General features: G+C 45.9%; 1 protein-coding gene across 1 annotated transcript; it reads right to left on the bottom strand.

The window, feature by feature from the left end:
• Positions 1-313: 313 nt before the first annotated feature.
• Positions 314-21,954, bottom strand: LOC116970329 (testican-2-like; the record flags this gene model as incomplete). The annotated part of the gene is made up of 8 exons (XM_033016995.1): positions 314-1,711; positions 2,365-2,502; positions 8,349-8,410; positions 10,122-10,344; positions 11,295-11,405; positions 13,245-13,359; positions 19,288-19,393; positions 21,944-21,954. Coding segments are annotated over 8 exons (912 nt in total), but the record flags the coding sequence as incomplete, so codon positions are not given.
• Between the last annotated feature and the right edge of the window lie 4 nt (positions 21,955-21,958).

The raw sequence follows: 21,958 nt of genomic DNA, 5'->3' as shown, positions 1-21,958 counted from the left end.
AGCTTATGTGTGCCAGGTTTTGCGTGTGTGTGTGTGAGAGAGGGAGAGGGAGAGAGAGAGAGAGAGAGAGAGAGAGAGAGAGAGAGAGAGAGAGAGAGAGAGAGAGAGAGAGAGAGAGAGAGAGAAAGAGAGATACAGAGGGAGAGAGTGTGTCCTCTTGCAGCACATTTAGACAATCGATTTTATCCTTCTGCAGCGTATGACCTGCCGTGGTGTACGTTCAACTGGATATTACAGAGAAGGAGTGGATGGACTGTGTCTGAAGGTCAATTTAACACTGGGCACAAGCAGCAATAAAACATTTTGCTAACACTATATCAGCAAGCCCAGCGTTGTTCAACAGTTGTGCTTGTCCATACAGCCTGTCCTGGAGACAGGAATTACTGACATTAAACCGGTGTTTGTCTAGGGAGAAAGTGTTCTGTTGAGGATAATGTTTCAAACAAGAGTTTATTTTCAGTCACACCTTTTGAAAGCCTGGTCTCAAATAGCCTCCAGAGAGAAACAAGGGCCACTCCCAAAATGAAAACATTATGGTTGCCTGTTCAGCATTTCTGTACGGTGCTGAGAGCATTAAACCATCTGGTGGAACTCAAAGCCCAACACAACCTGGGCACCCACACTTCCCAGTGTCTGTTGTTCGTGCCAAGGCTTGCAAAGTGCTGCTGTGGTTCCTGCCAGCCCTGCATCTCCCACAAGTGGCAATGTTATGTCTCTGCCTGTCCATGTCAAACAATCTCATTTCACCAGCCACCCCCCCCCCCCCCACCCCTCCACGTCCCACCAGCATCTGGTGTATCCCCTCACCATGAACGGCCAAAGACAAATTTCCACCACAATGTTCCCTGCTTGTTGACTTTTCCCACGGTTTCATTGTTGTGAATTTTTTTCCAAACACCTGTCCTTGGAACAGTTCTGGGGAGTTTCCCCGTGGGTGTGTGGCCCGCGGAAACGCTGCGCAGTTGGAACTGGGAACAATTCCCCTCCTCGAAAATGCTAGTGCGTAAACAAACGAACAAAAACAACCTCTGCAGTTGGCAATGTGAGGGGTAGCGGGTGTCGTCCTGTGGGTGAGGGGCTGCAGTGACGTGCAAGTGGCAACAGGGGCAAATGTACCCCCGATGAACGTTCCCTCAGAAGGAAGCAGTGTTCCCCCTACTTTGATCATGTTTCCGTCAGCTGAGGGTCCCTCATTCAATCCTCAAGCAAATGGGACAAATGGTTTACTGCACACTCATAATGTAACGGCTGTTCCTTATCCCTACTTCACTATTCTGATCCACAGATGAGGCCCCCTCGTTCAACCCTCTACCTCCTCATGCTTGGACTATACTCTGGGCTGTGGTCGTGCACTGATGTTATCTTGCTGCTCTCAGTGCTACGGTGCTAAATCGGTCGTGTGATAGTAATAGTGCAGTTAATAAGTCAATGATGTACTCACTGGTGCCAGGGATGCCATTGGTGATCATGTACACTGTGTGGGGATGAGATAATTTATCGGTCAAAGTGGCTGATGGAGTGTGAGGAATATGTGCCAAGTGGCTGGTAGTGCGTCTGCTGCTTCTCTACCAGATGTAGCCGCCATCATCGGCCTCCCCAACCTCCCCCTCTTCCTCCTCCGTCTCTTCTGCGTTCTCCTCTCCATCTTTCTCTTCCTCGTCCTCCCATCCAATTCCACTCCCAAAGTCTCCTGAGAAACTTATCACATCATCTGCAAAATAAATTAAAAAATCAGCAGAGCATTAGTAATGAGAAGAAGCATGCAGATTCGGTCAGACCCGAAACGTCACCAATTCCTTTCCCCCAGAGATGCTGCCTGTCCCCGCTGAGTTAAGGGCCTGTCCCACTTTCACGACCTAATTCACGACCTTTTTTACTGGTGGATATTTTTCATCGGGCTAGAAAAACGCCCCGACCTACTTGATGCCACGAGTACCTACGACTAGCATCACGGCCTACCCACGACCTTGTGATGACCATGCTGCGAGTATGAGACAAGGGCAAACTCGGCAGAGGATGTGAATTAGGTCGTGAAAGTGGGACAGGCCCTTTTACTCCAGTATTTAGTGTCGATTTCCAGTGTAAACCTGCAGTTGTGCAGTTCCTTCCTATACTGTTTCCATGCTGAATGACTCACTTTTAATTTAATTTTAATTTCAGGTTTTTGTATACCAAGCTTGTTGTGTGTTATGTGACTGATGGCAGACCAATTTTCCTGCGGGGATGAATAAAGTTCTATCGTGTTGATCTTAGCCAGATTTAGTCTAGTGTGTCGGTTCCCGCTGGTCATTGAGATTGTGGGCCAAGAAGGATGAGGAACTGCCAGAGACAGAGTTAGTGTAAAAGAGAATGTAACTTTATTACCGCAATCTGGGTTTCCTTTGACGCGGGTTCCAGTCACCTCACTGCCTTGCTGGTCCACGCACCAACACTCGCTAGAGTAGGGGTTGCACTGCAGCTTTCTGTAGTAGCCATCCTCATCGCAGCTGGGGATGAAGGTACCTGTGAAGTAAGGTGTGGGGTTAGTCACACTGACTGACGATGGTGGGGGAGACACAGTGCGGAAACAGGCCCTTCGGCCCACCGGGTCTGTGCCGACCAGCGAACCCCGCACATCTACACCATCCTACACCCACCCGGGACAATTTTTACATTTATGCCAAGCCAATTAACCTACAAACCCGAACGTCTTTGGAGTGTGGGAGGAAACCGAAGATCTCAGAGAAAACCCACGCAGGTCACGGGGAGAACGTACAAACTCCGTACAGACAGCACCCAGAGTCGGGATCGAACCCAGAGTCGGGTCTCCGGCGCTGCATTCGCTGTAAGGCAGCAACTCTACCGCTGTGCCACCGTGGCCGCCCTTGAGTTTGATGCTGAAGGATGCAGCCTTATAGGACTTTGGTTGGACTGCCATTCGGAGCATTGCATGCAATCCTGGTCACCCTTTCCCGGGAAGGAGGTGGAGGCTTTGGAAAGGGCGCAGAGGAGGTTTACCAGAATGATCGCTGGATTAGGGAGGAATCAGCTACAACGAGAGGTTGGACAAATTTGGGATTGTTTTTCCTGGAACGGTGTAGATAGGGGCCAGTTAGAAGTATATAACATGATGGGAGGCATGGATAGGGTAGACAGTCAGAGCATTTTCCCTCAATGTGGAAATGTCAAATAATGGTGGGCATAGAATGTAAGGTGAGAGGGGCAAAGTTTAACGGAGATGTGGGGTGCAATGTTACTTTCCACATTGGGTGGTGTGTGCCTGGAAGGTGCTGTTGGGGGTGGTGGTGGTAGCAGATATGGTAGAGGCATTTGAGATACGGGTCAGGTCTATGGATTATCTACAGGCAGATAAGTTGGTTGGCATCATACATGGCACAGACATTGTGGGCTGAAGGGCCTGGTTTTGTGCTGGATGTTCTAATCACCATCAGACATCTCTGAGGATTTCACAGCTGGTGAAGCAGTTTCGGAAATGAAATCATGCAATCAATGTGAGAATGCAGCGCTTGGATTGTACACGGGCAGCCATGTGATAATCACCCATGGCCTCTCTCCCAGACGGGCAAGGGCATGGGGCTATCGTGACCTTCTCTCCAAAGCACACACTATCCTGCCTTGGAAATAAGTTATTCCCTCATGGAATGTGTAGGAAGGAACTGCAGATGCTGAAGTCTGAAGAAGGATCTGGACCCGAAATGTCACCCATTCCTTCTCTCTCCAGAGATGCTGCCGGTCCCGCTGAGTTACTCCAGCATTTTGTGTCTATTCTTTCATGGAGTTGGATCGACATCTTGGCACTCGCTCCCCACAGCCCTGGGCAGCTCCTCCACCCACACCAACAGCAGCTGAACAAGACCAAGCAGGAGTTGGCCATTTAGCTGAGGAGCATGGAATGGTGTTAAGTGGAATTCTCTGCCACAGAAGGTAGTTGAGGCCAGTTCATTGGCTATATTTAAGAGGGAGTTAGATGTGGCCCTTGTGGCTAAATGGATCAGGGGGTATGGAGAGAAGGCAGGTACGGGATACTGAGTTGGATGATCAGCCATGATCATATCGAATGGCGGTGCAGGCTCGAAGGGCCGAATGGCCTACTCCCGCACCTATTTTCTATGTTTCTATGTCTATGTTTCTAAGTGTCAGTGCTGCCAGAGCTGGCACATCAGGTAAATGAACAAAAGTAACCGGGGTGGGGGGAGAAACTGTAAGACCATTCTGCTAAACAAACTCATCAAGGCTTACGTAGGGTAGCTTGGTGTTTGCTTATGTGCAGCCACGACAGATTACAGAAACAATCTAATCTACTTTTCAATTTGTTTTAGCTTAGACCTTCTCAAACTGCAAATAACCAGCTAGCCAAACGACAGTCTAATCATTAACCAACATTTATCAGCCCACAATTCTGCAAACCTTCAATGCTGAAAGTATTTTGCAAATCAAAGTATAAATTGCACAAGATGGCCGAGCCTTCGCAAAAGCCTCGAACTTTGCCTGAGTATCTATCTATCCTTCTATGTGGGGTCGATACTGGTGTACTCACTACACTGGTGCACATCTCAATGTTATCACCAACCCTTCCATCCCTGTTGTACACGTTCCCACAAAGTTTAGGTATCAAGCTAGCCAGCTGCCAACCAAAAGAGATTGGGCAAAACTTCAAGAGAAGGGCATACATTGGAGTCTTTCACTCAGCATGCAAGGGCCATATACAGTGTCGGTTCATCGTGTTTCAGGGGTCCTATGGGGTTATAACAAGATGAAGATAACAAGGGCTAAAGAAGGGTCTCAACCAACCCATTCCTTCTCTCCAGAGATGCTGCCTGCCCCGCTGAGTTACTCCAGCATTTTGTGTCTATCTTCGGAGATGGCAGAGTTGTGGTTTGGGCAATAACTGGTCAACCAAATGTTGGCCTATTACATTTCATGGGAACAAATTCCGGGGGGGAACCTAGCCATTTCATCGGTTCTCAGCCTTGGATAGTTTTCTCTGGAACGCCGAAGGTTGAGGGGAGACTTGATAAAACTCTAGAAAAATTATCAGAGGCATTGATAGGGTAGACAGTCAGAACCTCTTCCCCCAGGATGTAAATATCAAATTCTAGAGAGCATAGCTTTAAGGTGAGAGGGGCTAAGTTTAACGGAGAAGGGTGGGGCAAGTTTTTTTTGCACAGGTGGGGTGGTGAGTGCCTGGAATGCACTGCTGGGGTTGATGGTGGGGAGATAGATACAATATCCAAAGCCATATTGGAACTTAGCAATTTAACTCTGGAGTTTAGAAGGATGAGAGGATATCTCATTGAAACATATAAGATTGTTAAGGGTTTGGACATGCTAGAGGCAGGAAACATGTTCCCGATGTTGGGGGAGTCCAGAACCAGGGGCCACAGTTTAAGAATAAGGAGTAAGCCATTAGAACGGAGACAAGGAAACACTTTTTCTCACAGAGTGGTGAGTCTGTGGAATTCTCTGCCTCAGAGGGCAATGGAGGCAGGTTTTCTGGATGCTTTCAAGAGAGAGCTAGATAGGGCTCTTAAAAATAGCGGAGTCAGGGGATATGGGGAAAAGGCAGGAACGAGGTACTGATTGGGGCTGATCAGCCATGATCACATTGAATGGTGGTGCTGGCTCGAAGGGCCGAATGGCCTACCCCTGCACCTATTGTCTATTGTCTAACTCTCTCAGCCCTCACTGAGACTTCTCATCTCACTCCTGAATGACTGATCCCTGTTTCTAGGTATCATTGTTTCTGCCGAGCCCAATAAGAATTTTGTATGTTTAAATCCCTACGGCACAGACAGAAGCCATGGGCTCACTGGGTCCCAGGAAAGCAATCCATCGGTAACTTTTCCCAATCCTTTATGAAGTGAAGGGAAATAATATCAAATTTCCCATTAACCACCTTTTTGTTTGTTGCCTTAGTCAACTCACCCTCATAGTTTGCTTTGTTTAAATTTAAGACTCGAATGAACTAAATCACATAACCTTCACATAAAACTCCATCATATTCAGATAACTCTTCCATCAAGGTCTCTCGAGACTGCGGAGACCAAGTCAATGGATATTTTTAAAGCAGAGATAGATAGATTCCTGATTAGTACGGGTGTCAGGGGTTATGGGGAGAAGGCAGGAGAATGGGATTGGGAGGGAGAGATGGATCAGCCACAATTGAATGGCAGTGTAGACTTGATGGGCCAAATGGCCTAATTCTGCTCCTATCACTTGAGAACATGAACTAACCACCTGATTATTAATGAATCCCTTCTCATTGTGCAAACCAGATAAAAAATACCCTACTCCATCTCTGATCCAAAGCGGGGAGAAGATAGGAGAATGGGGTTAAGAGGGGAAAAAGATATCAGACATGATGGAATGGCTGAACAGATTGGATGGGTTGAATGACCTAATTCTGCTCCTATATCTTATGATCACATCACGCAGATCCAGAACACCAACTCTTATACATTCCATGAATAGAACCTCCATGCCATTACTGCTAATATAGATTAAAGCCCTACATCATTTTGTTTTAAGTCTGAGGAAGGGTTTTGAGCCGAGTCGACACCTGCCCATTTTCCCCAGAGATGCTGCCTGACCGGCTGAGTTACTCCAGTTTTTTTGTGTCCATCTTTGGTATCAACCAGCATCTGCAGTTCATTTTTATTTCATTTTAATGATTGGTTTTATCCGTGCAGAGGTGAGCTTGTTTATTGAACCACTGCCGTTCCAGTTTTGACATTGCAACTTAGTGCAACTCAGTGATACCCAGAATATTTTCAGAGGGTGAGTAAGAATCAATGCTTACCCTGTGGGTTTAGGCCAAAGTGGGTAAGGACATCCATGAATGGACATCGATGAGCTGGGGTTGATTTTGTACAACAGTTGGGTAGAGGTCGTGGAAGTCATCCAGCACAAAAGCAAACCTTTCAACCCAACCCCGACTATGCTGCAACCATTTACACTAATCCCTTTAAAAAAAAAAAATCCCCAAATTCTCATCACGTTCTCCCCTGAATCCTGCTGCTCACTGGGCAACACGGTGACGCAGCGGTAGAGTTGCTGCCTTACAGCGCCAGAGACCCGGGTTCGATCCCGACTACGGGTGCTGTCTGTGCGTAGTTTGTATGTTACATAGAAACATAGAAAATAGGTGCAGGAGAAGGCCATTCGGCCCTTCGAGCCTGCACCGCCATTCAATATGATCATGGCTGATCATCCAACTCAGTATCCTGTACCTGCCTTCTCTCCATAAGTTCTCCCCGTAACTCAAATTTCACTATACCTTAATTGGTACATGTGACAATAAACTGACCTTGAAACCTTGACCTGCGTGGGTTTTCTCCGAGATCTTCGGTTTCCTCCCACATTCCAAAAACGTACAGGGTTGTCAGTAAATAGGCTTGGTAAATGTAAACATTGTCCCCAGTGTGTATAGGATAGTGTTAATGTGCGAAGGGCCTGTTTCCGCGCTGTATCTCTAAAGTAAACTAAACCTTGCACACTAGTGGCAAATTAATCTGCCAGCGTCCATTCCATTGGGATGTAAAACTGGAGAATTGATGGGAATCCCGTGCAGTCACTTAGAGAAAACTCCATAGACCACACCCGAGGTTAGGATTGCTCTCGGAGCTGTGAGGCAGCAGTTCTACCCGCTGTACCACTGTGCTGCCAACAATCTGATGCGTGTTATCATTTTTTAATCTATTATATACATCATATATTATATATTTATATCTGTATAATCAACCATAATTTTATATATATATGTGTGTGTGTATGTTTGTGTATGTGTGGGTGTGTGGGTATGTGTATGTGTGTGTGTGTGTGTGCATGTGTGTGTGTGTGTTTGTGTGTGTGTGCATGTGTGGGTGTGTGGGTGTGTGTATTTGTATGTGTGGGTGTGTGTGTGCATGTGTGTGCATGTGTGTGCATGTATGGTGTGTGTGTGTGTGCGCATGGTGTGTGTGTGCATGTGTGTGTGTGTAGGGGTGTATGTATATAGTATGTGTGTGTATGTATATATTTATATAATTATGTTATATATAATATGTATTTTTAATATTATATTATGATATCATAAAGTGCTAGAATTTGCTGCTGATTATTTAATTAACTGAATCTCTATGTCCCAATGCTGGCTGAGATTCATTTCATTGTATTATTGATCTTTACATCTGCAACAACAGAATCCCTGCATCACCATTCCTGGAGTATTTCTAGCTAACACACACTGAGACGGGTGAAGTTGCTTATTTGCACAGAGGGTTCTATTGGCTGCAACTATGATTCTGCAGGCGGCTGGCTACAGAATCCCTCGGGTGTGAAGAAGCTCACAGTTTTCAGCTGAGACTCACCAGGCACCTTCTGTGCTGCCTCTTGCAGTTGGATCTTTTCCAGCTCAACGAAGGCAGGGGGGCTCTGTCATAACACAAAGAGAGAGTTCATCAACAACTTGCATTTAGAATGCAGTACAATACAGCACCGGAACAGGCCCTTCTGCCCACAATGTCTGTGCTGAACATGATGCCAAGCTAAGCTAATCTCAATGTGCCTGCACATGATCCATAGCCCATCATTCCTGGCATATCCACGTACTTATCTAAAAGATTTTAAGAAGGAACTGCAGATGCTGGAAAATCGAAGGTAGACAAAAGTGCTGGAGAAACTCAGCGGGTGCAGCAGCATCTATAGATGCTGCTGCACCCGCTGAGTTTCTCCAGCACTTTTGTCCACCTACTTATCGAAAAGCATCTGAACTATCATGTCTTCACCTCACCACCAGGCACCCACAGCAATCTGTGCAAAAAAACTTGCCCCACACATCTCCTTTTAACGTTTTCCCTTTCACCTTAAGGTTATGCTCTCTAGTCTTAGACATATCCACCCTGGGAAAAATGGTTCTGACTGTCTACCCTATCTATGACTCTCCAAATGTTGTATATTTCTATCAGGTCTCCCATCAGCTTATGTTGTTCCAAATACACATATTCAAATTCGTCCAACCTCTCCTACTAGATTGAGGGGCCGAATGGCCTACTCCTGCAACTATTGTCTATTGTCTAGCTAATAATGACTCAGCATTTATTCTTATTCTTTAGTGTCCATCTTCCATGTTTCAAATGTTGGCCTCGCTGTCATCGTTCATCCTGAACAAGGATGCAAGCTTCCAGCGACAATCAGTGGGAGCCATCACGTTGCAATAGAGATGGTGGTAGCAGAATTAGCTCGGGATACTTCCAGTTTCCAGCCCCGTGATGTGGACGCTTCTGCTATGGGGCCGGGCAGCATTCATTCACAAATCATGTTTTCAAACTAAACTGAGTTACAAGGGTTTCCAACCAAATGTTTGGTCGCGGTATAGGGGTACATGTTTGTCCCTGGTTACCCATATGAAACACTGCCTCTGAAATACAGTGCCATCATCTTTAATGGGACTGCTGCTAAAAATAGTTTTTCGGAGGGGAGAGAGTGGTGAAATAGACAGGCTTGGGGAGGGAGTTCTCCACATTTAGGACCTGGTCGCTGAAAGCACAGTCAGCAATAGAAACCAGAGAGGCACAAGAGGTCAGAATTGGAGGAATGCAGAGAACTCAAAGGTATGTAGTTCTGCAGGAGATTGCAGATGGATGGCACAGCAGAGCAGTTATTAGAGCAGCTGCCACTCAGCTCCCAGTGACCCGGGTTCAATCCTGTTTTCTAATACTGTGGGGGGGGGGTTTTTTGCAGTATTTTTCCATTGTCTTTCACAGAATCTATGTATAATTGATGTCTTTGCGTGTTGCCAAAGTCTATGTGCCTGTGAGGCTACTGCAAAGAAGATTTTCACTGTATCTGTATCTCACTGTACTTGTGCATATGACAATAAACTCAACTTCATTTGTCTTGACCTCCAAAGGTGTCTATGTGGAGCTTGTACATTCTCCGTTACCATGTATGTTTCTTCTGGCAAGGGCGGAAATTGCTATCAAAACATGGGGGGGACACACAATATTTTTGGTGGGTAGTGTTAGTGCGGGGATCGCTGGTCGGCACGGATTCGGTGGGCTGAAGGGCTTGTTTCCGCGCTGTATCTCTAAAACTAAAACATCAGCCATGAAGTAAGGGAGCGTCCCCAAATTCCCAGCAACGTACTTTCTCTCCAGAAGCAGAAGCACCACTCGGCCATGGAGACCTGCCCATCCCGGTAGGTGTCGCAGGAGTTGAAGAATGGCCTCACGCAGACCTCGTACTTGTCGAGGTTGATGGCAGAAAGCTCGGTCTCGTCCAGAAACATGTCCACATCCGTATCCAGCTTGGAGAACATCCAGCCAATGGAATCCCTGCAGCTTGCCACCAGACCCTTGTCCAACACTTTGGAGAGAAAGAGCAGAGGTCAGAATAACAGGGAACCAGAGCTAGGATTGAATTATCAAGGTTAATTCCCGGGATGGCGGGACTGTCATATGCTGAGAGAATGGAGCGGCTGGGCTTGTACACTCTGGAGTTTAGAAGGATGAGAGGAGATCTTATCGAAACATATAAGATTGTTAAGGGTTTGGACACGCTAGTGGCAGGAAACATGTTCCCAATGTTGGGGGAGTCCAGAACCAGGGGCCACAGTTTAAGAATAAGGGGTAAGCCATTTAGAACGGAGATGAGGAAACACTTTTTCTCACAGAGAGTTGTGAGTCTGTGGGATTCTCTGCCTCAGAGGGCGGTGGAGGCCGGTTCTCTGGATACTTTCAAGAGAGAGTTAGATAGAGCTCTTAGGACTAGCGGAATCAAGGGATATGGGGAGAAGGCAGGAACGGGGTACTGATTATAGATGATTAGCCATGATCACATTGAATGGCGGTGCTGGCTCGAAGGGCCGAATGGCCTACTCCTGCACCTATTGTCTAAAACAATCTGGGCGAACCTGCAGGCACGAAAGGTGTTATTTTCTATTGGCTTAATTCTCGAAAACATAATGCAATTTCTCGACTGGTTCTCAGGATTCTCACTTGTCCAGCATTTTCACAATGAGGATCTGAAAATCCCAAGTGTTTGTTGTCCAGCAGATATCTGGCACACAGCAAGTTCCCAGCATGGAATGAGAGACTATGTAAAAGATGCAGAGTTGTGGGCAGAGTGGATCGGTCGTGTCGGGGCATCGCAGGTGGTGCAAGGATTTTGAGTAGGAATGCGTCAAATCCTGGAGCCCAATTGGAAGAGGATCTTTTATTGGTCATCTATTTATTGGTGGAATGTGCCAATTGATCTCTCTTCAGTGGCATCTACACATCGATGGATATCGAGGACAGAATGCTTCATGATCTTACCACTGTCCGTTGACCTGCCCGAGGTGTTTTGCTTGGCGTTTTCGTGCAGGAGTTGGAACCAGTCCCTGAGTCGATCACCAAGATCTGCGAGGTCCTGGCCTGTGCACCCATCTAGATGGAGAGAGGGGCAGAGAACGAGAGATAAAGGAGCTGCGAGCGTTTGGCAACTGCGCCCACGTTATGGTGGCACAAGACATTGGAGCGGGAACAATGCAACCCTTGTCCATTGTGTGGAGACAAGGTGGATGGGCAAGGGAGGAACTTTGGAGGGTATTTGGGGACAAGACGGCACAATTGGTGATGATACAAAGCAAGCCCAGTGGCTGCCTGTAGAACAGCTTGCCTGACATTCACATCTATTGAATTAATAAAGGGGCTGTCCCACTGCGGCGACCTAATTGGCGAGTTTAGAAGAGTTTGCCGTCGACTCATACTCGCAGCATGGTCGACATGAGGTCCTAGGAGGTCTTTGTAACTCTCCTTCATGCTCGAGAGTAGTCCTCGCGTACTCGAGGCCTCAGCTAGGTCGCGGCGTGTTTTTCAACATGCTGAGAAATGCCCGCGAGTAAAAAAAGGTCGCCATGGGAAAATAAAATCGATATTTATTTTACTCGTAGGTTTAGTCGAAGTAGGTCGTAGTAGGTCGGCATGTTATTCGTAGGTAATCGAGGGTAGTCGTATATAGTCTTCAACATAGTCGAAGGGAGGTCGAAGGAGATCGAAGGAGGTCGTCTTCACTCTCCACTATTCGGTGTCCAATTTTCCCGAAGCTAGTCTTCAACATAGTCAAAGGAGGTCTTCAACATGACATTTTTTCAAATTCTCCTAAACTCGCCAATTAGGTTGCCGCAGTGGGACAGCCCCTTAAAGCAGGCAGACGTTACAACAAACACTGAACATGCAACGACTGTGCTGCACTCTGAATTCTGAGGTTTCACGGCACTGAGTGTTTATATAGTTTAGATCAGAGATACAGGGCAGAAACAGGCCCCTTGGACCACAGGCTCTGTGCCGACCAGCGATCCCCGCACACTAACACTATGCTACATACACTAGGGACAATTTACGTTTTTACCAAGCCAATTAGCCTACAAACCTCTTCACGTCTTTGGAGTGTGGGAGGAACACTGAATGTGTGGAGTTTGCACGTTCTCCCCATGACCCTGCGTGAGTTTCCATACGGTGCACCAATTCCCTCTCACATCCCAAATATGTGCTCAAGTTGGTATGTCATTCAGTGGCTGTAACTTGCTTCTAATTTAAGTGGTGATGGAAGGCGAGCAGAATAGGTTACAGCAAAAAATACTGGGAGAATGGGATGACTCTCTCATTGACATAGGCACATGGGCTGCATCGGATCCTATTTTAATAGGAAATATGGAAGTCTACACACTTTTGAATAGTGGAAGGCCTGGATAGAGAGGATGTGGAGAGGATGTTTCCACTAGTGCGAGAGTCTAGGACCAGAGGCCATAGCCTCCGAATAGAAGGATGTACTTTTAGAAAGGAGATGAGGAATTTCTTTAGTCAGAGGGTGGTGAATCTGTGGAATTCATTGACACAGAATGCTAGGGAGGCCAAGTGATTGGATATTTTTAAGGCAGAGATAGATAGATTCTTGATTAGTACGGGGGCCAGGGGTTATGGGGAGAAGGCAGGAGAATGGGGTTGAGAGGGAGAGATAGATCAGCCATGATTGAATGGTGGAGTAGACTTGATGGGCCGAATGGCCTAATTCTGCTCCAATTTATACCCACCTGATTCCCTTACACTTCATGTTCCTTAATGGGCTAGACCCTATCAATCGCAGCCTTGAGCAACCTTAGCATCCGAGCAACCATAGCCCTGTACGTTAAAATGAGCAGAGACCAACAGATCCATGGCTATCACCCAGCCATTCCCGGGCTGCCCCGTTAGCACTGGCCCTCTGCGCCTGCGTCTGGTATTCACCTGGTTTGTTGCCTGGATCAGAGGTGGAAGTGTGTCCGGTGGGGCATGGACACTTGCCTTTGCACTGCTGGCTGAGCTGTTTCCCAGTCAGACATACCTGCAGCTCCAGCTTACACTGCAGAGGAGAGAGGAGAGGGAGGAGAAGCCAGGAGATAAAGAGAGATTAGAAGCAGACAATGTGATGATCTCACTTGGACAATGTCCAACATGCACAGTTGATAATTATAGAACGAGCTGCCGGCTGATTCATCCTTTTAATTATTTCCTTTTAATTAGTTCTCCTTTTTCTTTCTCCAAAGGTTATTTTCATTCTAGTTTGATGGAGTGGCGTTGGACACCTGCCCAACACTGCCTGCATAAACACAGCAATCATAAATGATAGGAGTAGGATTAGGCCATTCGGCCCATCAAGTCTACTCCGCCATTCAATCATGGCTGATCTGTCTCTCCCTCCTAAGCAATCCGCCCCTGAAATCATTAGCACAAAACATGGGGCCCGATTAAGAAAAATAAGTTGGTATAACTTAAAAATAAGGATGGCTCAACTTCACGTCAGATCTGGACAATACATTCTAGCTCGGGAATGAAGGTTTGAGATTGTCAAATCTATTGACAAACTGCCTCAGTCCCACCTCAATCTGTATTAAGTGTGTGATGCTGTAACACAATCCCACACACAGGTGACATTTGTGGTTTGTGGGTCAAACTTGTGCCTTATTAGTAGGTTTAAATCCCAAAGTGGGAATGTTTCTTCCCAGCTGTAATCAGGCAACTGAATCATCCTACCACAACCAGAGAGCAGTGCTGAACTACTATCTACCTCTTTGGTGACACTCGGACTAGCCTTGATTCGACTTTGCTGGCTTTGCCTTGCACTAAGTGTTATTCCGTTATCATGTATCATCTATACACTGTAAATGGCTCGATTACAATCATGTACTGTCTTTAAGCTGACTAGGTAGCACGTAACAAAAGCTTTTCACTGTACCTCGGTACACGTGTCAATAAACTAAACTGACAGACATTCTTGTGACTTGGCTTGCAGTACTCAGGATGTTTTGCACTGATCATGGCACTGCCTTGTTATGTATCATAGGTGGTGCAGCGGTAGGGTTGCTGCCTTACAGCGCCAGAAACACGGGTGTTGTCTGTACGGAGTTTGTACGTTCTCTCCGTGACCTGCATGGGTTTCCTCCGGGTGCTCCGGTTTCCTCCCACACTCCAAAGATGCACCGATTAGTGGGTTAATTGGCTTTGGTAAAATTGTAAATTGACTTCAGTGTGTGTAGGATAGTGCTAGTGCGTGGAGATCGCTGGTCTAACTCCAACAAGTAGAGCTGGGGGGGGGGGTGGGTCAGACTGGGTCAGACTGGAGGAGATTATAGGGCAAGGTTGTACAAAGACAGCGAAGGATTTTAATAGAATTGCCGTGGCTGTAAATCTTTAATAAAAATAGAAAATACTGAGCAGGTCAGGTCAATAGACAATAGACGCAGCAGTAGGCCATTCGGCCCATCGAGCCAGCACCGCCATTCAATGTGATCATGGCTGATCATCCCCAATCAATACCCCGTTCCTGCCTTCTCCCCATATCCCCTGACTCCGCTATCTTTAAGAGCCCTATCCAGCTCTCTCTTGAAAGTATCCAGAGAACCTGCCTCCACCTCCCTCTGAGGCAGAGAATTCCACACACTCACAACTCTCTGTGAGAAAAAGTGTTTCCTCGTCTCTGTTCTAAATGGCTTACCCCTTATTCTTAAATCACATCTGCGGGAAGAAAAACAGAGTGAATGTTTCACATTGACGTGCCAGGCATGTCTTCCTGCTCTGCATTTTGCAACTGCTATGTCCTCTATGTTCTCAGTCTCTATCTGCTCCCAATCACTCATTGACTAGATAACCTTGTTTACTGCTCATCCCAATGGCCACCCATGTCTTACACTATCGGAGACATCCCTCCCTGCAGCTGAGCAAGCTTCCCTTCCCAGATCTGACCAAGACGTCTTCAACCTAAAGCGCTGACTCTGTTTCTCTTCCCACAGATGCCGCCTGACCTGCTGAGTTTTATGCAGTATTTTATGCTTCCGTATTCTCTGAGGGAATTTTAAATCAGTCCACGGGCCGTTAAGTGTTCCAGAAATGAACAGCTTCGAATAATGGAATCAATTTAAAATGATGATCGCAACAGAACACAAGCCTTTCTGTGATTAAAGACACTGAGCAAAACACTTAATTTTAATTACAAATGTGCAATGTATATTAATATAACACTTGTGTTTTACCAGCAAACAGTGACACGGAGCTATATCAGTCGATACAGGCAGCATAAACAATCATCAACATCATCTATAATTTCATTATATCTTCTGGGAAAGTCAGACTAACGAGCACTGGTTTCAGCAGTAGATTTTATCGACAATTGCAGCCACACTCAAATCCCACACTGACAACTTGTGACAGTTGAATCCAATACATCTCGTCAGCGATGGAATTTGATCAAGTAAATGCAGAGACTTTAAGGTAGACAAAAGTGCTGGAGAAACTCAGTGGGTGCAGCAGCGTCTCCATAGATGCTGCTGCACCCGCTGAGTTTCTTCAGTACTTTTGTCTACCATCGATTTTCCAGCATCTGCAGTTCCTTCTTAGATGCAGAGGCTTTGATGTTTATTCTCCATTGTTTGCAAAACCAGACTCCAAACTTCACTGCAAGTAGTTTCTACCTTTTGGGAAACAGCCGTTGTTGGAAGGATTGTTATGGTTCAAGAAGGTGGAGTGGCGGTAGAGTTGCTGCCTTACTGCGCCAGAGATCCAGGTTCGATCCTGACTATGGGTGCTGTCTGTGTGGAGTTTGTACATTCTCCTTGTGACCCGTGTGGGTTTTCTCCCGGAGCTCTGGTTTCCTCCCACACTCCAAAGACGTACAGGCTTGTGGGTGAATTGGTATAATTGTAAATTATCCCTAGTGTGTGTAGGACAGTGTTAGTGTGCGGGGATCGCTGGTCAGCATGGACTCGATGGGCCGAAGGGTCTGTTTCCTTGCTGTATCTCTAAACTAAACTAAAATAAAAGTGTTTTACTACCACTTTGCAAGGGCAATTTGGGAAAGGCAACAGATGTTGACCTTGCCAGTTGTAACCAGATTGCAAAAAAAAAAGAGTGAAAGATAATTAAAAACTAGTCGCACAAAATTAAACCAACAAGTGGGGTTACCGCATTTGCAATTTCTTCCTACACATTCTTGAATTATCAGTTGAATGCATGCTTATGGACAACAACACTGCAGGAAATGCTGCAGCTACACACCATTGCGGCAGTACTATACTGGGACGACAGTTTGGGACGACAGATGGCACAATGGGCTAAGTGTTCGGCTGGCGACCGGAAGGTAGCCGGTTCGAATCCCGCTTGGAGTGCATACTGTCGTTGTGTCCTTGGGCAAGACACTTCACCCACCTTTGCCTGTGTGTGAATGTGTGTGAATATGTGTGAGTGATTGGTGGTGGTCGGAGGGGCCGTAGGCGCAGATTGGCAGCCACGCTTCCGTCAGTCTGCCCCAGGGCAGCTGTGGCTACAGAAGTAGCTTACCACCACCGAGTGTGACTGAGGAGTGAATGAATAATGCGATGTAAAGCGCCTTGAGTATTAGAAAGGCGCTATATAAATCCCATCCATTATTATACTGTGCTTTGCGTGGGAAATGGCAAGTTTTGATATGGGCTATCCGTACTGCAACTTGGAATGCAATCACTTTAAGCACCATTACCAAGCCAAGGCCTCTCTGGTGTTGTAGCGACAAAATACATAAAAGCCTTTCAGTTCATTGTACCCAAAGATCTTATAGCAAGATGGACCACTCCTGCTAAATGCAATGGGCTGACGTGTAGTACGCAACGGAGCGGAACGTGGGCCTTTTTTTCATCCATTTCAGTAACCCAACCCGACCCGACCCGACCTGACTCGCAGTGTAATCAACGTTGCGGGGGAACAGTTTGTGTTAATAAATTATAACTCCGAAAATGAGAAGATTTTTACCAAAGAACTTTGATTTTTACGAGGATGTTTCTGTAACCGGCTTCCGTCTCCGCACTAGTATCTTTGCTCCGCTACGGGATCTTTGGTGCGGCAGACGGGAGACGGAAGCCGGTTATGGAAATGGGGTAAAAAATTACCCATGAATCTGCCCATGACCGTACTACAGGTACCTCTTTTTCATCGAGTGATCTATCTTGCTTGCTATGGGATCTTTGATTATTAAAGAAACACTAACGGGGCACTTGGATAAACATGACTTCATCGGACAGAACCAGCATGGTTTTGTGAAGGGGAAGTCCTGTTTAACGAATCTGCTCGAATTCTTTGAGGAAGTAACAACCCGGGTGGATAAAGGGGAACCGGTGGATGTGGTATACTTGGACTTCCAAAAGGCTTTTGACAAGGTGCCACATAAGAGACTATTGCTAAAAATAAAAAATTATGGGATTGGGGGTAATATATTAGCATGGGTAGAGGATTGGCTAACAAATAGGAAGCAGAGAGTGGGGATAAATGGTTCATACTCGGGATGGCAACCGGTAACTAGCGGGGTTCCGCAAGGGTCGGTGCTGGGACCCCAGTTGTTCACAATTTATATAAATGATTTGGAGGAGGGAACCAAGTGTAATATATCAAAATTTGCGGACGATACAAAAATGGGAGGAAAAGTAGGGGATGAGGAGGATAGGAAGAGTCTGCAAAAGGATATAGATAAGCTAGGTGAGTGGGCAACAACTTGGCAGATGAAATTTAATACTAATAAATGTGAAGTCATTCACTTTGGGAAAAAAAATGATAGGGCAAGTTATTTTCTAAATGAGGAGGAGCTGCGTTGTAATGCAACGCAAAGGGATCTAGGGGTAGTAGTACATGAATCACTAAAAGTTAGTATGCAGGTGCAGCAAGCAATCAGGAAGGCCAATGGAGTTTTGGCCTTTATTGCTAGGGGGATTGAGTATAAAAACACGGAGGTCTTGCTGCAGCTGTACACAGTATTAGTGAGACCACATTTGGAATACTGTGTACAGTTCTGGGGTCCATACTTAAGAAAGGATGTACTAGCCCTGGAGGCAGTGCAGCGAAGGTTTACAAGATTAATTCCTGCAATGAGGGGATTGACATATGAGGAAAGGTTAAGTAGGCTGGAACTCTACTCTTTGGAGTTTAGAAGAATGAGAGGCGATCTCATTGAAACATATAAGATCGTGAGGGGCCTTGATCGGGTGGATGCACCGAGGATGTTCCCAATGATCGGGGAAACTAGAACTAGGGGACATAGTTGCAGAATAAGGGGGGGCTCTTTTAAAACTGAGATGAGGAAGAACTTCTTCACCCAGAGGGTGGTTAATTTATGGAATTCACTGCCCCAGGGAGCAGTGGAAGCAGAAACTTTAAATATATTTAAGACTAAAATAGATGGTTTTTTAGCTGCCAAGGGGATAAGGGGCTACGGGGAGAGGGCAGGGATATGGACCTAGGTATGGTTAGTATAGTAAGACCTGAGTGATCTCCTGGACAAGTGTCGATCGCCTGGATTGGGGTCGGAGAGGAATTTCCCGGATTTTTTTCCCGAATTGGACCTGGGTTTTTATCCGGTTTTTTGCCTCCCCCAGGAGATCACGAGGTTCTTGGGGTGGAGAGGGGTGATAGCGGTATAAAGGGGAGGGTAGTGTCTTGTGTTCTGTGTCTTGTGTCTACTGTTTGTGGGTAAGTGTGTCTGTTTAGTGTTCAGCCATGAGCGAATGGCGGTGCGGGCTCGACGGACCTGGTGGTCTACTCTCGCACCTACTTTCTATGTTTCTATGTTTCTATGTTACCTGCTTTGGATGTTGGAAAAAACGTTACCTCTTAACTCATCTCGTTAGCATTTTACCCAGTTCCCCCCCCCCCCCCCCCCCCCCCCCCGAGTTATTTATCCCTTTGTCTTTGGAGAGCAATTATTGAATGTGTTTTTGCTGCCTTTTTATGCTGGGTGCTGCAGTCACAGCAAGCCACAGAAAGAGAGACCTACCTGGGAGGTGTATGTGTGTCCATCTGAGCCACAAACAGGGGACACTTGCATGGCTTGGCATGGCCTGCACGGACCCTCTCTGTGCTCCATCGACGACTGCTTGATTCTAAAGCACATAGAACTCACAGTGAACAACTAAATGGCAACCAGAACTGAACACAATACAGCCGTTTTTTATAGACTCCGTCTTCCTGAGAACCTCTGGAGGTCTGCTCCATTATACTGTGAGCTAACGACAATGCGTTTTGCCTCAGCCCAGCATGAACTGGAGCAAGTCCTTAATGTTCTCCATATATTCCACTGTAACCAGACACTTTGTATGTACAAGGACAACTATTGCCCCACTGGGAAGACTTGGTGCATTAATAATTGCAAGGATCATTCGGACCTAGCTCGGAAAGGATTCAAGATTATTATCCAAGATCATTTCCATGTAGGTTATGCATAGCTCAAGGACAGATTCATCACAGCAATGATCCTTTGTCAATTTTGTTCATTGAGATATTGCTGTTCACAGCAATATGTTTGCGTCTTAAGGTCAGGCTAACTCAGGATTTATCACTGATTACCGATGAGTGAATCCAACCCAGACTGAATGGATGAAGGTTTTCCATGGCTGCTGAGGGTCAAGTGGCAGCATAAATCACGCGCCCTATCTCCTCAGAGGTTAACTCCTGACCTCAAGCAGAGCTCTGGGTTGCCGCTGGCAACTGGGCGTAACTTCAGATGCTTGAGGGCGATGGCTGATGAATCGCGGATGGGATTTGTAATAGTGCAGTGTCTCGGAGGGTGAGAGTGACTGAGTCCCAGTTCAGGGGAACAAACTTCTCTCTCAGAAACATTCTGTCAGCTGTCTATGCTGGGATAAACAGCCCAGACACTAATGAGCCTCGGTGCGTTTTCTGTAGACAGAAAGGTGGCAGTAGACATGTCAATTAAAAATGAAGCCACACTGATCACAATGTATGTTCCCCGGTATTAATATATTCTCTGCTTTAAGTTTTGTGGCCAATCTACTTTTAATTTAATGAGCAAATAAACGTATAAAATCAAATTAAAATTCTAAAACATTGAAAATCTGATTTTTAAAAACTTTTTTTAAGAAGCAATTGTACAAGGATAAGACAATCGACATAACAATTATACATTTATCGTACAGCTTCATTTTTAACCTTATAACCTAAATTTAAAAAAAGGGGGAAAAAAGGAAAATCAATGAAAGAAGGAAAAGAATGAAGGAAAAAAACAACAAAAGAGCAGGAAACAAACCCCTAAGCTACCAAAGCAGTGCAGAAAATAAATAAGAAATAAGAAAAGAAAAGATGGAGATATACCCCCCTCCCCCCCCCCACCCCCACCCGTCCCTAGCATCGGATTACACTTTAATTTGTGTTTAACCATTCTGTTATTGCAGAAATTCAGTAAAAGGTAACATTGTCTTAAGAAATTGATCTGTTTTTTAAAAAACTTTTTAGAGATGCTGTTACACTGCACCAGTGTATACTGCCACACCAAGACAATGATGAACTCATGCACAGAACTCCAGTAAACAATTCAGTACGTGCTTCCCTTAAACAACTACTTCTATGACAGAAGCACGGCTTTAATTATCTCATTATGGAAATGTAGTTATTAATGTTTGGATGATGTGGATGTGTGTGCTGTATGTGTTTATTCACGCATGTGTCCTATCACTGAAGGTTGTGTGTGTGTCGTTAGTAAACTGTATATCATTATCAGGATGAGCATCATTATTAATTGTAATGTCATGATTAAGATGTGTTTTATTATCACTTGCGTGTGTATGTGCATGCGTTGTGAAAATGTCGATCAGTATGGGGATGTGTGTGTGTGTGTGTGTGTGTGTGTGTGTGTGTGTGTGTGTGTGTGTCTATGTGCGTGTGTGTGCGTGTGTGTGTGTGTGCGTGTGTGTGTGTGTGTGTGTCTATGTGCGTGTGTGTGATCAGCTAGTTATAGTAATTTATAATTATTTATACCTGGGCCATAATTCTGGTTTTTAAAATGAGAACAGGTTTGTATACGTGCTACCTGCGTTAAGTGAAAAAAGAACTGCAGTTGCTGGAAATTTAAAACAATCCACAACAAAATTTAAGGCGTCACGGTGGCGTAGCGGTATAGCTACGCCACGAGAGGGCCAGACACCCGGGTTCGATCCTGACTAAGGATGCTGTCTGTACGGAGTTTATACGTTCTCCCCGTGACCTGCGTGTGTTTTTTTCCCCCCGAGATCTTCGGTTTCCTCCCGCACTCCAAAGACGTACAGGTTTGTAGGTTAACTGGCTTGGTGTAAGTGTAAAAATTGACCCTAGTGTGTGTAGGATAGTGTTAGTGTGCGGGGATCGTTGGTCGGCGCGGACTCGGTGGGCCGAAGGGCCAGTTTGCACGCTGTATCTCTGAACTAAACTAAACAACAGAAAACGGTGGAAATACTCAGCAGGTCACATTACGTCTTTGGGAAGAGAAACAGAGTTCACCGTTCATCAGAAAGTGTGGCGAAAAGACTCTGACCTGAAACCTGATCTCCGCTTCTCTTCGCACGGATGTGGCCTGACCTGCTGAGTAATTCCAGCATTTGTTGGCGTTTGCTTCTTGCATTGTGTGGCTGGGTTGGTGTGTGACACCATGACTGACTGACCTGTGTTGTAGCTTC

The sequence above is a fragment of the Amblyraja radiata genome, unplaced genomic scaffold (genome assembly GCF_010909765.2).
Source record: "Amblyraja radiata isolate CabotCenter1 unplaced genomic scaffold, sAmbRad1.1.pri scaffold_757_ctg1, whole genome shotgun sequence".
In the NCBI taxonomy this organism is placed as follows: Eukaryota; Metazoa; Chordata; class Chondrichthyes; order Rajiformes; family Rajidae; genus Amblyraja; species Amblyraja radiata.
The sequence above is the reverse complement of the archived record's forward strand: the minus strand, read 5'-3'. Positions and strand labels throughout refer to the sequence as shown.